Source organism: Chrysochloris asiatica, unplaced genomic scaffold (assembly GCF_000296735.1).
Source record: "Chrysochloris asiatica unplaced genomic scaffold, ChrAsi1.0 scaffold00017, whole genome shotgun sequence".
In the NCBI taxonomy this organism is placed as follows: Eukaryota; Metazoa; Chordata; class Mammalia; order Afrosoricida; family Chrysochloridae; genus Chrysochloris; species Chrysochloris asiatica.
This window is the reverse complement of record NW_006408535.1, coordinates 11,572,292-11,590,844: the sequence shown is the minus strand read 5'-3', so window position 1 is coordinate 11,590,844 and position 18,553 is coordinate 11,572,292. Positions and strand designations below refer to the sequence as shown.

The window sequence follows — 18,553 nt, the reverse complement described above, 5'->3', positions numbered from 1 at the left end:
TTTTGGAAGAAGTGCAGCCAGAGTGCTCCTTGGAGGCCAAGATGGCCAAACTTCGTCTCTCATACTTCAGACATATTGTCAGGAAGGACCCATTGCTGGAGAAGGATAAGGTAGAGGATCAGAGAAAAAGAGGAAGATCCCCTACGAGATGGACTGGCCAGATGGCAGCACTGATGGACTCAAGTGATGCAACAGTAGTGAGGTTGGCCCAGGATCAGACAGTGTTTCGGTCTGCTGTGCATAGGGTCGCTATGAGTCTGTGCCAACAACAACAATGTACACAGACCAAGAGGTAGTTGTTCAAACACAACAAGGGGATAGTGAACGATTTAAAATCCGGTAAGGTATTCATCAGGATATTCATCCAAGAAGCTGGATTATATGAAGAACATAACATCAGGATTGGAGGAAGAATCATTAACAATACACGATTTGAAACTGACAACACAACCTTGCTTGCTGGAAATTGGGAGGACTTGAAAAACTTATTAACTCTGTTTTTGAAATGATCTCTAAATTCAGATGCGTTATATTCAAGGTCATATTTTGGCTCTCATGGAATTGTTTTAAATTTTCTTTAGCTTCAGTCTAAACTTGCATAAGAGCAATAGATAGTCTGTTCCACAGTCTGCACCTGGCCTTGCTTTAACTGATGATATGGAGCTTTTCCACTGCTAAATCACTAAGTATCCCAGCCAAACTAATCTGACACAAAACCTTAACCATCATACTACTGTAGTAAACCAAAATCAAACACACATCAAGTCAATCTTAACTAATAGCAACCCTATATAGGGTTTCTAAGAATGTAAATCTTTAAGGGAGCAGAAAGCCCCATATTTCTCTTGAGGAATGGCTGGTCTGAAGTGCCAGCTTTTCAGTTAGCAGTCCAGTGCTTATCCTATAGCTCTACCATGGTTCCTATCCTAGTTACTATTGTTAGATACCACTGAGTGAGCTACAATTCATAGTGACTCTCCGCACAACAGAACGAAAACTTTGCCGGGTCCTGCACCATCTTCACAATGACTGTTACGCTTGAGCCCATTGCTGCTGCCACTGTGTCAATCCATCTTGCGGGTCTTCTTCATGTTGCTGACCCTTCACTTTCCCAAGCATAATGGGATTGACCTCTCCTGACACCATGTCCAAAGTATGTGAAACAGTTTCGCCATCCTCACTTCTATGGAACATTCTTATTGTACTTCTTCCAAGACAGATTTGTTTGTTCTTCTGGCAGTCCATGGTACTTTCAATATTCTTTGTCAACACCTTAATTCAAATTAATCGATTCTTCTACAGTCTGCCTCAGTCATTGACAAACTTTCACAATCATATGAGGCAACTGAAAATACCATGGCTTGGGTCAGGTGCACCTTACACTGACATCTCAGCTCTTCAACACTTTAAAGAGGTCTTTTGCAGCAGATATGCCTAATGCAACACATCATTTGGTTTTGTGACTGCTGCTTCCATGAGCTATTATCGTGCATTATGCTGCAGCGCCACACCAGGACTCCTGGCTATTAATAGATACTGGGAAAATATTGCTTGTTTAAGCCCAAGAGCTTTCTATGTGTTGTTGTTGTGTCAGTTCTGGCTCACATGACAATCCTACACATGACAGAATGAAACGCTGCCTGGTCCTGTGCCATTCTCACAATTCTAACGTGCTTGAGCCCATTGCTGCTGCCACTGTGCCAATCCATTTCCTTAGGGTCTTCCTCTTTTTCACTGTCCCTCCACTTTATCAAGCAAGATGTCCTTTTCCTAGGACTGGTACACCTCCTAATAATATGTTCAAAGTATGAGATATAAACATAATTTTGATTATCTATCTTTGATCTAACCAATCTTCATTCTCTAAGAATAATCATTTTCTTAGGTTTTTAACTCCATTCATCAGAATTAAAATTGACTCTTATTTTGGAGATTTTTACCCCTACAAAAAAGTATTTTGTTTTGAAAAATCTCTTCCCTTATGACTAACTTAACATGTCCAGTTGAGAAAAACCACTCTAAAATATATATATTATGTAGTGGTGGTGGTGTGCCATGGAGTCGGTTCCGACTCATAGTGACCCCTTTGGTTTTCAAGGCTGTAAATCTGGTAGTTTCGAACTGATGACCTTGAAGTTAGCAGCACAACTTGTAACCACTATGCTACCATAGCTACTTATATATTAAGTAGTTGCTGTTAAGCACCATCAAGTTGGTTCCAACCCAGGTTTCCTAGGAGCAGCTGGTGAACTTGAACCACTGACCTTGGAATTCAAACTGACTTTGCAGTTCAGTGCATTAACTCATAGGCCACACCAGGAATCCATAATAAGGTAAGTAGTGGTTGTTGGTTATGTGCCATGGTGTTGGTTCTGACTCACAGTGATCCTGTACAGGGTTTCCGAGGCTATAAATATTTACAGGAGTAGAAAGCATCATCTTTCTCCTGCGGAGCAGCTGGTAATTTTGAACTGCTAACCCTGAGGTTCGCAGCCCAATTTGTGACCACTACGCTACCAGAGCTCCTATAATAAGTAGTAGACCAGGCTAATCTCTTAACTAACTCAATCTTCCAGAGTATATTAAAACTGTTGTTGTTGTTGTTGTTAGGTCTGTGGAGTCAGTTCTGACTCAGAGACCCTGAATATGGTTTTCCAAAACAGCCTACCTTACACTTCAAACTGACCTTTTGGTCCAGTGTTTATCCTATAGCTTCACACCATCCTTAACCTCTGGATCTTGTTCTCCCATGTAAATTATCACTGAATTCACAATAAAAAGTTAAAAAAAAAATTTTTTTTTGAGGAAAAAAATCAAAGATTTACACCCTTGCAGACCAAAGGACAATTTGCATAAATTTTTAATGTGTCACTTAAAAGTTATTTTGCATCGATCCTTCTGATTTTATGTTCAAGTCAAGTTCACTTGCTGAACATACATGTTTTCTGAGTATATACTATGTACCAAGTACTGTGTTAGGCTCTGAGTAAACTCTGTATTTGTCTAAATAAACAAAATGAACAAATGTAAACAAATAAACACAATGAAATAGAATTTATTCATTGTATTTATTTATCTAAAGGAGTCCTGGTGTGGCACTGTATGTAGCATAAGCACTAACTACAAGGTCGGTAGTTCAAACCTACCAGCCGCTTCTCAGAAACCTTATACAGGGTTGCTTTAAGTTAGAAATCACTCAACAGCACTTAACAACAACAAACAACAATTTGTCTAAAGAAAAAGTAAGACAGTGAACAAGTAATTTTAACTGTGATAAATGTTACAAAGAGAAATACAAGTGTTTAAGGATATGTGGGGAAAATACCTTTAGTAATTGCATAGTTAATTTTGCACCATCTTCTGTTCAAATTCTTTAATGCTACAGTAACCTAGGTTCTCCACCTCTTACTCCAGATTCCTGTGAAGCACCTAATTTTCCACTACACTGTTTGACTCATTACAATGGGAAGCTGGGAAGGGGGAGGTGTATTATATATTCTGTGGGTTTAGTTTGTCACCCCAATCTTAGAATTACTTACATTAGCAGCATAGTATTTAGCTCACAGGATGTTTTAAATAAATGTTCGCAGACTGAATAAATGAGTCCTAAGAGGCAGACAAGCAAGTGGGGTGAATAAAAAGTTTCCAAAGCAGTTACAAACACAACAAAGGCTATACAGTCAATAGACATTTCAGTCTTAGTTCCTGGGTGATATGTTCTTTATGATATGATAGATAATGTTCTTTAACAATTGTGTAGATTTCAAAATCAAAAGAAAGAATACAAATTTAATCATGCATCCTCTTTTATGGCTACAAAAGCATTTAAATGCTGAAAACTATCATCAAAATTCTTACCTTAACATCTGTAAATTGAGACACAGCAATATCAGGAATGTTGGGATGAAGAGCAGATAATTCACAATATAAATTGGGAAAGCAAACCAAGGATCCCAGAAGAACCTGTGCTTCCACTCTTGGTGCCTACACATCAGATTTGAAAAAATCTGTAAAATGTACTTAATTGTGTCATAAAATCATCAGAAAATATTACTTTATTCCCAATCATACTGGAAAATTAGAGAAAAAGACAAAATTCAAAAAGAGGAAATACAAAAAGATTTAGGTTTTCATTTATATTTTCAACATAAACAACTGTTACTATTAATACCTGCAATCAGTAATTAGTAGAGCTTCCCAAGAGCATCTAATAATAGAAATTCGCTGTTGTTTAATGAAACTATAAATAAGAATACAATTTATCTACCAGCATAAATGTATCCTAATTTTGAGAAATAGGAGAAAAAAAAAAAAAAGGATACTCATGCATCCTATTACATTGCTCTAACAGCTGATGACTTAATGTCACTAGATTATATCTGTTACTGTCTAAGGATAAATACAGGACTCCTGGTGTCACAGTGGGTTATGAGTTGGGTTTCAAACCACAAAGTTAGCAGTTCGAACCCGCGAGTCATTTACCAGGAGAAGGATGAGGTTGCCTGCTCTTATAAAGATTAAGTCTTAGAAATCCCCAGGGACAATTTTACTCTGTCCTATAGGGTTGCTAGTAGTTGGAACCAACTGAAGAATAACAAGCTTTGTTTTTTGGGTTGGAAAGATAAAGTACCTAAAGATGAAAATGCTAACTATATCTTCAAGAAACTGGCACCAATCTTGAGCACTTTTTATTGTGCTCCTAAGAAAAGCATTACCTATGCTACTTCCTAAAAACAAAATTAAAATTTATGCCTCAATTTCAGATGAGGCTAATTTTTCACTTAGCTATTTTAAGCCATTTGTGAAGCTGAAATCTTCTTCTGCCTTTATGCATGCCTAGCAAACACCAATATCCACCTACTAATACATTGTTTTATTTGTAAAAACACCTGAAAATTAACTTATATATTTAACAATACTTAACAAAAAGTGCTAAAAGCACATTTATTAGAATTATTGTACTTCTATTCATATAAAATGGACCCATCTTCAAAAGTATTTTCCCATACTAACTAATATTATAATAAAGGCAGTGGAGTAGTACTCTATTGTATGATTTTCACAGACAACTGATCTCCAGATTTAAAATATATTCTGGATTTATAAGGCAGTAGTATGAAAGGGAGGGGGATAAAAATTGCCTCCCAATTTAAAATAGAATTTTACTCAAAAAAAAAAAAAAAATGAAGCTGATAAAAATCAATGTTAAATGAAAGAGATTAGGTAAGAGGTTTTCTCTGGAGTTCTGGTGTGGCACTTTAGAATAAGCACTTGACTTCAAGGTCGGCATATCAAACTCACAAGCCGCTTCTTGGAAACCCTATACAGGGTTGCTATGAGTCGGAACCTACGGCACTTAACAACAACTATCTTTCAAGGACCTATTTATATATTTTTTTCATGAAACCTTCATGATGTACCTAAACAAAAATGATATCTTCTTTCTCTGAATTACCAAATTATTTTAAGATTTACATAAATTATGTTGCAAATACTATGTCTCATAAAATGTTACAAGTTTAATTTATTAATCTACACTTTATAGGTAATGAAACTGAGATCAAGAGACATTAAATAACTTACCCAGGATTATACAGATAGTAAGTGGCAAAGCTGGGAATTAAACCCAGGCAGACTGGCTCTAGAATCCATATTCTTCTGGATATGCATTTTATACTTGATAATATACTTTTCTATCTCCCAAGTCCACTTTATGCTCCATAAGGGCAAAGTATATTTCATTTATTCTACATCTTCCTGTATCCCACCCAAATGAGCACTTTGTACACAATGGGGATTAAAAACAAAACAAAACACCATACTAGATGCTGAATAAATATTAACACATTCAATAAACAAACAACCACCTACTAAGTGTGGTGCTGTGCTGTTATAGAGATAACAAGATGAGAAAGACATGATCATCATTCTCAAGAAACTGGAGAAACAGGGTTTTATAAATATAGTATGTTTCCTCTATTTACATCATTTACTCTAGATTATATTAGTCAATGTCGTTCAGCTTTAATCCTGATATCTCTCTTGAGCTCCTGATTTATATATAAATTGCCCTCCTGACATTTCACGGATATCTAATATGCAGCTTACTATGCCACGGATAGAACTTCTCACTCGCTGTTAGTCTTTTACATCTTATAAATGAAATAATGCATGTTAAATTGCTTTGTAAGCTATAAAGTACTAGTAAAGTGCTACTTTCTTTTTGCACCTATCCTAAGATTTTTGGTTTATTATGAATTTTCATTTATGTTTTGCTCTAGAGCAGTCTTTTTAAATTAAAATTTTAATTTTGTCACTCCTTGCTTAATGATTACTCATTCCTTCTTCCTTAGGATGAAATCTAACTTCAGTACCATAAACATAGCTGTTACCTTCCTCTAGCTCACTTCTGCCATGTATATATGAACAAGCTCCAACAATGAGTCTCTCGCAGCTCCATGGCTTTAAGAAAAATCTTCCCGTATACTCTTACAGTTTAGCGTGTACTCCTCCTAGAAATATTCCTGAGTTACGTCACACTGTTTCTTCCTTCTCTTTTGTATAGGCATTGCCCTTTCTTTACTATCTTCCCTGTTTCCTTTTATTTCTTCAATTTTAAATCCTGTTTCATGTATTAGATGTAATTCATTTTATAGCCTTTGGGTCAATTCATCAAATAATTGTAATGCTTTCATACACTTCAGACTCATTTATTTTTTTCTTAAACACTGAAGAAACAATTCCAATTAAATTTTAGAACATCAGCTTGTTCTATCTTATCAGCAAATTACTTTTCCTTTATTGTTTGCTACTTAAATCCTGTTTGATTAAAGTTTGTTATATTGTGAAGAACAGAAAATAAAAACTTACATTTAGAAAAGCTGAAGAAGCCACTCTGCCAGCAGCTACGATAAAATCCATAATAAGCATTGTGGCACCAGGCAAACCAAGTGAAAAAAATTGAGGTGAGCAGTGCTTGATAATTGTATTGACAATATCCTTAGGAATCAGGAATGAAGGAGAAAAGAATATCACATATGTAATCTTGGGTATCAGCTATTCAACAGCCTTCACATAATAAACAAAAAATTTTAAACTGTAAATACTATACATTGACTAACTGGAATTACTAATTTTAATTCTCCCAAGTAGCCCATGCTTAGAATATTTTGTCAAAGGAAAGCAAACTTAAAACATATTTTTTAATTGACATCAATACAGCTTCTTTCTTTTCACAGTAGGGCAAACTGGAAGGCTATTTGCCTCAGACAGTTAAGAGTAAAAGACCCATGCATTGTAAAACTCAATTGCAGAGTAGTTTCTTCCACCTCATTGCTTCCATGTGATAACGTTGATCTTGAAGCCAAATGTGGCAACTGGAAAGATTCTCTCTTTAAAACAGAAATTAAAGCCCATTGATGACAACTGTCTAGCCTCAGAAATCTAGGTTGTAGGCATTTTTGAAGAAAAAATGTAAACTCGTTGTATATTCACTTTACCTCTAGAATTCACCATGAAGATGCAATATATATTATATTACTCAACATGAATGCTCTTAAATGAAACCTGCCATTTTCTAATAATTAAGACTGTGGTTTCATTTTCATTTGAAACAGATTTACAAGAGAGCATATAAATAATTTAAAATTTTGTTTAAGTGTTACTTTCATTTTTAGAGATATAGTTGTCATCTTTTAGTATTAATTGAATTCTATTTATATGAAATTTAATTATATTAAGATACAAGTATTTATATATATTGGCAGTTCTCACACTTCTTAGTTTTATGAACAACACCCTGAGGTAATGTTCAACAGTCATATTTATGACTATCTAATGATTTCCTTTAATACATATGTTGTTGTTATGTGCCATGGAGTCGGTTTTGACTCATAGAGACCCTGCACAGGGTTTCCGAGGCTGTTAATCTTTATGGGAGCAGAACGCCTCATCTTTCTCCCGCGGAGCAGCTGGTAGTTTTGAACTGCTGACCTTGCGGTTCACAGCCTGATTCATAACCACTACGCTACCAGAGTCCTTTTAGCAAATGAAAATGACTGCCAATGAGCCAGTATAACCAATGTTAATTAGAAATTGAAGTATGCTGATTCTTAAGACTGGAAAAACTAAACACACTCTGACTGCTGCATGACTAGATGAACAAACCCACATGCCTCTGAGTCAATTATCAGGTATAAAATAAACCTATAAAAACTGTTCTCCTTTTGCATGAAACTTGAGTTCAAGTCAGATTTCTTTAATTAGGTATTAAGAAAAATAAATTGGGACTTATCGGAAGATGCTTTATACTACGCAAAGGAGTCCTGGTGTGGCAATGAAGGATAAACACTAGAACACAAGGTCAGGTTGAACTGCAAGGTTGGCAGTTCAAACTTACCAGCCGGTTCTCAGAAACCCTATTTGCTGAGTTGGAACCAACTTGACAGCACTTAGCAAAGGATGGTTAAACCTCTTTAATAAAAATGAACTGCTAAGTATAACATTAAAGTTACAGATGGATTAAATATTCAAGGTAACCCCCTAACTACAACAGTTTGTTTTTCAATCATAGTTCAAAATCCAATGAGGTTATAAAATGGAAGTTACTTGCATATCACTATGTAAGGAAAACAGTTTTAATGTTGTTTGATTCCTACTCATAGTGAGTCTGTATAGAGTTCCAACTCATAGTGACCCTGTATAGGGTTTCCCAAGAGTGGTTGGTGAGCTTGAACTGCCAATCTGGAGATTCAAACCAACCTTGCAGTCCAGTGCATTAATCCACACTGCCACACCAGAACCCCTGTACACCACTACATAAAGGCAACAATTTTAATAATAGACCTTAAAAATCAATTAACAAAATTGAGAGATAAATTGGGATAATAAGATTTTAGAACTTACAAATAGTTACCTGATCAATATGAAGTAATCCACTATGCATTATATTGTAGAAATGTGTTAGAAAATCTCTGTTTGGTGACACATCTTGCCTTCTTTTCATTGTATTACAAATAAGTTTATAAGCATGTAATTTACCTTGTTTATATTTATCAGTCAACATAGTTGCCTACAATTAAAAGATCAATTTTAAATACTAAAGAAAATTACTTGTTAAATACTTAAGTTCAATATAGCAAACAATATTTTTGTTACTACAATGACCTAATTACTTTAAAGAGCTAAATATCAGAATTACTGAAATTTTTATTACCACCCAAAATGATACACTGTTGGTATAAATACTACACCCGTTTCATTTAGGAAAATGAATGAAATGAAACTTTTAAAAAATTAATCTTTAAAAGTACATAGAACATCCTGTGATAAAAACTTGATGTTTAAATTTCACTATAAACAATAAAGAAATATATTTTCTATGTCTCATTTCTGTTTTACTAAGAAAATTAAATACAAATGATGCATTCTGTATAATTTAGATATGCCATCCATCTCTTTATATAATGTCTAACAACATCCTAAGAGTACTAGTTATCAAATAAGTGTTGAAAGCTATACAACAGTTAAAATTTCTATCAAGTTTATAAAACTGACAATGTACTTATTTAATAAATGAAAATGTTATATCAATCTTTTATATACATTAAGCTTACCTTGAAAAGCCAAGGTGTAAGAATTCTCAGCGGAGGAATTAAAATTGGTGGAGAAGGGGAGGTCAGGTTATCAACTGAAATGCCAAGGTTATCTCTAATCTGTAATTTTCAAATAAAAAACAAGTCTATGAAAACTGTTCTGTCTCCCCATTTACTTTGCCTTAAACTTGAGTTAGAGTCCAGTTTTTATGACTAGATATTAATCATACATATTACTAACTTCTCATAATGGGTATCAGTTATCTATAACATGGGGTGCTTAACTAAACATTATCTAGGGTCTCATCATTTCTTAATATTTTTGTTCTACCCTTCTCCCCATGTGTCTTTTCCTTTCTTCTTTACCTTAGATAGATTTTGCCAAAGTTCACAAAGATAATCAAAAACTTGAGCATGTATTTCAGGATCCATAATAGCATTGACATCTCCCAAAATGCCAAGCATTCTTCGCCACATTACAGTAGCAACATCAGCATGCCATCCTGTAAGAGTACCCCCTGCCATCACACTACAACATTCAGATGGAAATTCGCTGATCTCTATAGAAAAAAAAAAAAAAGTAATAAAACAGCAGCATAAATACTTTTTCTAAAAAAAAGTATCATAAAAATACAACAGCCAACTTAAATAAACTATTTAAAAATATCTACAAAAGTGGAAAAATTTAGTGTTATCCCCCACCCCAGTAGTCATTCTTTGCCATTCCTTAATTCTTTATTATGTTAATGATTATTCAATAGTGCTTCTATTTAGATTCATCAAATGAAAAAAACGAAACAAGTATCACTCACTTTGTAGGCACCATATGGAAAAATTTCTGCTTGATTGTTCAAATTTATAAGTACATTCTCAATTTTATCTAACAGCTACTTCAAGTTATACCATCAAATTAGTAGAAAATTTCATACTGAAGGTAGATCCTATAAAAAGTCTTCATAAGCCTGTTCTTTTCTACTAAAAATTTCCAAACGAGCCATATTTATATGTTTTACAATTGTCAGATCTAACATAAAAATAAATAAAAAAACATGGAAAGCAAATATTTTAATAAAGTTAAACAAAATGCAAAGTTTCCATAATTATAATTCCTTTATCTGTTCATACTGGCATAATGAGTAAGAAATATAGGTAATAAAAGGAGACTACTGATTAGACAGGAGTCCTGGTGTTCACGCTGTGGGCTAATGCATCAGACTGCAAAGTCGTTTGAACTGCAAGGTCGGTGGTTCAAGCTCACCAGCTGCTCCTTGGAAACCCTATACAGGGTCGCTATGGGTTGGAAATGGACTAGATGGCACTTAGAAACAACAACAACTGATTAGACAAGCTGTTAGGAACTTCAGGATTTAATCTCATTCAAGACATGAATCATGTAATATTGTACAAGTTATTTAATAACCTCACTAAAGATACAATTCCTCAGACGTTGAATAGATGCTTTGGATAGACATCATTATAGCTCTCCTCCGGTTTAATGTATATAATGGAATTGTTAGTTGTTAAGTGACATCAAGTTGGTTCTGACGCATAGCAACTCTGTATAGGGTTTCTAAGGAGCAGATGGTGGGTTTGAACTGTTGACCTTGCGGTTTGCAGTCCACGGTTTGCAGTCCAGTGCCAATCCTATAGCACCATATCAGGAGTCCATATAATGGAATAGGCTATAGAAAATAATTTAAATGTCAATAGACATTAAAAAAAAGTCAATAAACATGAGGGTGAGTCAAAAATTATCTGCACTCTTGACTGTAGAATTTTTTTTTTCCTTTGAGAAACAGAAATATTTCTTTCCTAACCAGAAATGGTACATTATTAAGTAGGGTATATTTTCAACAATAAGACACATTAAGAGTAATAATAAATATCTTTGCTTCTTTTTAGTGTCCTTTCTGTTATATTCCAAGTCCATTTGCAGCCTTCTTTTCTGTTTCGACATACTTCATCAAACATTTAATGTCATAGGGTTATTTTCTGGATGTGAAAACTAGCAATAATTTTAACACAGTGCCATGATTTATTTGCCTAACTGCTGGCCATCCTTCCCTCTTTTTTTTTTTTTTTTTTTTTTTAATGCTTTATTGTGAATTATGTGATAGTTTACATGGGAGAACATTAGTTTTACATTCATTCTACCGTATATCGTTTCTTGACTGTAGACTTTTAATCAACTTTTTAAAAAGGCAAAATTGATCATTTTTGACATAATCTCCTTGCTTTTTAATACACTTTGTCCATCTGCCAACAAGCTTTCCTATTTCTTTAATAAAAAATGTTTTTAAGCTGAGCTGCCAGCCAAGAATGCACCACTGCCTTCACTTCTGCATCAGAGGTGAATCTTTATACTCAAAGGGCTGCTTTCAGGGGACCAAACCAGTCAAAGTCTGATGGAGCAAAATTAGGCCTATACGGAGGATGCTTTAACACCTCAAAACTAACTTTTTGCAAGGTGTCAACAATGTGAGCAGAGGTGTGCGGATGTGCATTGTGTAAGATAACAGGGCCCTGAGATAGCAGTCCTCTGCGTTTAGTACGAAGTTTAGGATTAAGCTCTTTAGTGAGCATTACACTGTAATGAGCACTGTTGATTGTTAAAACCTTTTTCCTGATAGTGCTCCAAAATTGGTCCTTGGGAGTCCCAGAAAACTGTAAGCTTTCTAACTAACGGGTGACTTTTGAACTTTTTCTTGGTTGGCGATTGAAGATATTTCCATTCCATACTCTGCCATTTATTCTCAGGATTACAGTGATGAATGCATGTCTTGTTATCCATCTCACACAAACTTTTTGAAACCTAAGTTTTTCATGGATTATTTCATAGTCAGAGACATGTCTGATTTGCAAGTGATTTGTCACATAATCCACGGTCACTTGTCTATTCAACAGAATCAGTTTACATGCACACTCAATGATGTCATCAGCCATGGACGTGGACAGGCGTTTTGACATAACCAGAGCATGGGTAATTTCTGACTCACCCTCATATATCCATGTACCACAAGAAACTTTGGGAGATAAAACTTCTGTACCAGGAATCTATATGTAACAATTTTTCATGTTTGACAATATCTCCACATACCAATAATTGAAAATTAGTTTTTAACCATATGTAACATCATTTACTCCTACTGCTTAAAATTTACTTACCTTTTGTCTTTCCATGCAACTTATACAAATGTTGATAGCATAAAAAAGTTATCGATTGATTAGTCTTTCTATATAATACGAAAATAGGATTCTGGAATAAAGTCATTCAAACAAAATAACAGTGCAGCAGCTTTGTTAGATACTGTCAAGTAGGTTCCAACTCAAAGCGACCCTATGGAGAAGAAAACACGGCCCAGTCCTAGGACATCCTCACAGTTGTTACGCTAGAGTCCACTGCTGCTGCTACTGCCTCAATCCAACTCATTGGGGGTCTTCCTGCTTTTAGCTGACAATGAACTTTATAAAGCATGATGTCCTTCAGGGACTGTACCTCCCTGATAACATGTCCGAAGTATAAGAGATGAAGTCTAGCCATCCTGACTTCTAAGAAACAATTCTGGCTGTACTTCTGGGACAGATCTGTTTGTTCTTCTGGAAATCCACTGGACTTTCGATATTCTTCACCAACATTCTAATTCATTACCCAACTTTTACATGTGTATGAGGAGACTGAAAATTCCATAGCTTAGTCAGGTAGACCTTAGACCTCAAACTGATATTTTTGATCTTTAACACTTTAAAGAGTTCTTGTACAGCAGATTTGCCTAATGCAATACATAATTTGATTTGACTGCTGCTTTCATGAGTGTTGATTTAGAGCCAAGTAAAATTAAGTCACTGACATCTTCAATCTTTATCCCATTTATCATGATATTATTTGTAAGGATTTTTGTTTTTGTTACTTTAGGGGCAATCCATACTAAAGGCTGTAGTTTATGATCTTCATCAGTAAGTATTTTAACTTCTCTTTGTTTCTAGCAAGTAAGGTTGTTATTGTTGCTACATGCTATGGAGTCTTCAATTCTAACTCAGAGACCTTATGCACGACAAAACGAAACACTATCCAGTTCTGCACCATTCTTATCATTGTTACGTTTAAACTTCCACTGTGTCAATCCATCTCACTGGGGGTCTTCCTCTCCTTTGCTGATCCTCCACTTTACCAAGCATGATGTACTTCTCCATGGACCACTCCTTCCTGATAATATGACCAAAGTACAAGAGATGAAGTCTTACATTCCTGTCTTCTAAGGAATATTCTGGCTGTACTTCCAGCATAGATTTGATTGCTCTTCTAGCAGTGCATAATATCCTTCTCAAACAGTAAAGTACATGGATTCTTCTATGGTCTACCTTGTTTCTTCACTGTCAAACTTTCAAATGTTTAAGTTGTTGTTATTGTTAAGTGCCATCGAGTCGATTCTAACCCATAGCGACCCTGTATAGGGTTTCTGAGGAGCAGCTGGTGAGCTTGAACTGCCAACCTTGAAGTTCAAACAGCTTTACAGTATGGCGCATCAAGCCACAGCACCTACACCAGAACTCCAAATGCATGAGACAATCGATAATACAATGGCTTGGCTCAGGAGTACTTTTGCCCTCTTTAACAATTTAAAGAGGTCATATGCAGCAGATTTGCCTAATGTAATACATAACATTTGATTTCTTGACTACTGCTTCCATAAATGTTGAATGCAGGTCCAAGTATAACTTCAAACTTTTCTGCATTTATCATGATGTTATTTATTGGTTTAGTTTTAAGAATTTTTGCTTTCATTCATTGAGGTGCAATCCACACTGAAGACTGCAGTCTTCGATCTTCATCAATAAGTATTTCAAGTTGTCTTGACTTTCAGCAAGCAAGGTTGTATCATTTGCATATCACAGGTTGTTAATGAGTCTTCCTCCAATACTGATACCACATTCTTCTTCATATAATCCAGCTTCTCAGATTATGTGCTCAGCATACAAACTGAACAGGTATGGTTAGAGGATACAACTCTGGCACACACCTTTCCTGATTTTTAAATCATTTAGTATCCCCTTGTTCTGTTCTAACTGCTGCCTCTTGGTGTATGTACAGATTTCTCATGAGCATGAAAGAAGTGTTCTGGAATACCTATTCTTCACAATGTTATCTGTAGTTTGCTATAATCTACACCAGGTGTGGGGAACATTCAACCTGTGGGCAGTATGATGTTGTTGTTGTTTATTCCTTTCAAGTCGGTTCTGACTCATAGCAACCCTGTATAGGGTTTCCAAGGGGTGGCTGGTGATTTGAAGCACCGACCTTGAGGTTCAAACTGATCTTGCGGTCCAGTGCTTTACCTCACAGCACCATACCAGGGCTCCTGCAATCAGTATAAGGCCCATAAAATCGTTTGGTCTAGCCCTGCCAAGATAACCACAATTCCATCCACCACATTGTTGTTGATGTTAAGTGTCGTCAAGTTGGTTCTGACCCATAGCAACCCTGTATAGGGTTTTCGAGGAGCAGCTGGTGGGTTTGAACTGCCAATCTTGCCGTTCAAACTGACCTTGCAGCCCAGTACATTATTCTGCAGTGCCACACCAGGACACCATCCGTCACATTTGTTGTTGTTGTTAAGTGCTGCAGAGTCGGTTCCAACCCATAGCAACCCTGTATAGGCTTTCCGAGAAGCTGTAGATCAGGGGTGGGGAACCTTTTCTCTGCCAAAATTTATATCCTTTATTAGTGGGCAATATGGAATTATCAACTTAAAATACCCTGCTATATTTGGTCAGACATTTAATTAACTCATCCTTAATGTGATGGATAAGGAGCTCTGATAGCGTAGTGGTTATGAATCAGGCTGCGAATGGCAAGGTCAGCAGTTCGAAACTACCAGCTGTTCCGCGGGAGAAAGATGAGGCTTTCTGCTCCTGTAAAGATTTACAGCTTTGGAAACCCTGTACAGTGTCGCTATGAGTCAGAACCGACTCCATGGCACATAACAACAACAATGTGATGGGTGAATTAATTAAATGTTTGACCAAATATAGCAGGGTAATTTTAAGTTGATAATTCTGTATGGCCTGCAAATGATTTTATAAATTTTGGCAGAAAAAAGGTTCTCCACCCCTGTGATCTACATAGTTGAAAGGCTTTGCATAGTTAATAAAGCAGAAGTAAACACGTTTCTGGTATTCTCTGCTTTCAGTCAAGATCTATCTGACATCAGCAATGACATCCCTGGTTCCACATCCTTTTCTGAAATTTGGCTTAAATTTCTGGTAATTCTCTGTCAATGTACTGTTTGCCAAGCATGTTTTAAATTATCTTCAGCAAAATTTTACTTGCATGTAGTATTAATGATGTTGTTCAGTGAGTTCTGTATTCTGTTATATCATCTATCTTTGGAATAGGTTCAAATTTGGAATGCTTCTATTTGGTTGGCCAGGTAGATGGCTTCCAAATTTCTTAGCATAGATAAGTGTGCACCTCCAGAACTGTATTAGTTGGTTGAAATATTTCAATTTGTATACCATTAATTCCTGAAGATGTGTTTTTCATCAATGTCTTCAGTGCAGCTTGGACATCTTCCTTCAGTACAATAGGCTCTTGATCATATCCTAACTCTTGACATGGCTAAACATCAACCATTTCTTGTTGGTAGAGTGACTATATATTTTGTTCATCTTCTTTTGATGGTTTTGCATTATACAATATCTTGTCCATGTTGCTGTTGTTGGGTGCCGCCAAGTTGGTTTCAATCTATAGAGATCTATGTACAATAGAATCCTTCAGTAGTTCAAGTTGAGGCTTGAATTTTTTCGTCAATTCTTTCAGCTTGAGAAATGCTGAGCATGTTCTTTCCTTAAGGTTGTCTAACTCCAGGTCTTTGCACATTTCATTATAATACTTGACTGTGTATTCAAAAAAACAAAGTAGGTCTTAGAATTTTTCAATTCAAATATTTTACATGCTCATTTCTTTTCTTTATGCTTTTATTTATCGCTGCTCAAGAACAAGCCTCTTTTGATATCATTTTTGTCTTTTCTTTCTTTCCTGTCTTTTAATGACCTTTGTTTTCTTCCTGTATGATGCGCTTGATGTCATCCCACAACTCTTCTGGTCTTTGATCAGTGGTTTATTATGCATTAAATCTATCCTTGAGATGATATCTAAATTCAGGTAGAATATATTCAAGGTCATATTTTGGCTCTTGTGGACTTAGTTTTCTTTAGCTTCAGCCTGAACGTAGATATGAGCAACTGATGATCTGTTCCACAGTTTGCCCGTGGTCTTGTTTTGGCTCATGATATGGAGCTTGCTTCCTACTGATGTAGCCAATTTAATTCCTGGGTATTCCATCTGGTGAAATCCATGGGAATACTTGCCTTTTATGTTACTTTAAAAATATTTACAATGAAAGTCGTTGGTCCTTGAGACTCAGTGCCCAGCGTGAAAACAAAGCAGCTGGTTTTTACCTACAGAGAACTGGAGAAAGTTTTGTCATTAAATGCTTACCACCAATGCCTGATGTCTTTGGGATATGGACAACCTTGTTCATTTTGATGTGATGAATTCTAAGGATATAACACCCCCCAAAGGTTCAGGAATCAGTAGAAATGATGGCTGTAGTTTTCACACCTCCAACCAGTCATCAGCCCATGATAAATCTCCACTGGGCTTGGAAACATCCACTCATTATAAAATTTTATATAAGGGACTAAGGCACACTTGTCAGCTTCTCAACCAGTAACCGTATGTTCAGGGAGCTCAGCAGTTTGCAGTAAAAATCCCCCTTCAGGCTGAACCTAGACAAATAACATGTTGCTTTTCCATTTTTCTCTGTCTTCAAAGTTTTAAAGCCCATCCTTTGAACCGTAGTAAAAATTTGTAAGTGCTGGATGAAAAAAAAAAAGTCATTGGTCCTGTAAAATTATCATGTGGCCTCCAAGTATCATTTCTATCACCAAGCCATATTTTCCAACAACTGATTTTTCCTGTTTTCAACCTTCGAATTCCAATCAGTAATTATCAATGCATCTTAAATGCATGTTTGATCAATTTCAGACTGAAGAAACTGATAGAATTCTTCAATTTCATCAGCACTGGCTTTACTGGTTCCTGCATAAATTTGAATAATAATGGTATTAACTCGTCTTCCTAGTAGGCAAACATTATTATCCTTCCTCCAAACTTGATGCCAAGTTCTTCTTTATATAATTCAGCTTCTCACATTATTCATTCAGCAAAGAGTTTCAGTTAGTATTGTAAATAAGCATCTGAATCAGTATTGTGAAAGGATACAACCCTTGCATGTACATTTCCTGATTTGAAACCATTCAGTTTCCCTTGCTCTGTTTAAACAAGTGTCTCTTAGTCTATGTACTGCTTCCTCATGACATAAGTTAAGTGTTATGGAATAGATATTCTTGTTATCCATAGTTTGTTATGAACTGCACAGTTAAAAACCTTTGCATAGTCAATAAAGCACAAGTAAACATTTTTCTGGTATTGTCTGCTTCCAGTCGAGATCCACCTGACATCAGCCTTGATATCCCTGGTCCTACCTCCTCTTCAGAATCTGACTTGAATTTCTGGAATCTCCCTGTCCATCTATTGCTGCACCTGTTTTTAAATTATCTTTAGCAAAATTTTACTTGCATGTGATAGTAATGATATTATTGAATGATCTCTGCATTCTGTTGGGTCATACCTTTTCTTGGAATGAATCCAAATACACATCTTTCAAATGTTGATGCATATGTAACTGAGCACCTCCAGTGTCACATCAGTATATTGAAACATTTCAATTTGCATACCATCAATAACTGGTTTTTCTCTAATGCCTTCAGCGCAGCTTGGATTTCTCCCTTCAGTACCATTGGTTCTTGATCATATCCTGACTCTTGAAATGGTTGAACACAGATCATTTCTTTTTGGTATAGTGACTATGTACATCTTCCATCTTCTTTTAATGCTT

At 35.7% G+C, this 18,553-nt stretch overlaps 1 protein-coding gene across 4 annotated transcripts in view; it reads right to left on the bottom strand.

Moving 5' to 3' along the window:
* RALGAPA1 (Ral GTPase activating protein, alpha subunit 1 (catalytic)) overlaps positions 1-18,553 on the bottom strand; it is a 261,272-nt gene that overhangs the window by 126,430 nt on the left and 116,289 nt on the right. For all 4 annotated transcript variants that reach the window (XM_006835341.1, XM_006835339.1, XM_006835340.1 and 1 more), the window contains 5 exons: positions 9,960-10,153; positions 9,615-9,713; positions 8,915-9,070; positions 6,871-6,999; positions 3,859-3,984 (listed from right to left, as the gene is read on the bottom strand). In XM_006835341.1, coding sequence (XP_006835404.1) covers positions 3,859-3,984; positions 6,871-6,999; positions 8,915-9,070; positions 9,615-9,713; positions 9,960-10,153 — 704 coding nt within the window. The remainder of the gene's footprint in view (positions 1-3,858; positions 3,985-6,870; positions 7,000-8,914; positions 9,071-9,614; positions 9,714-9,959; positions 10,154-18,553) is intronic.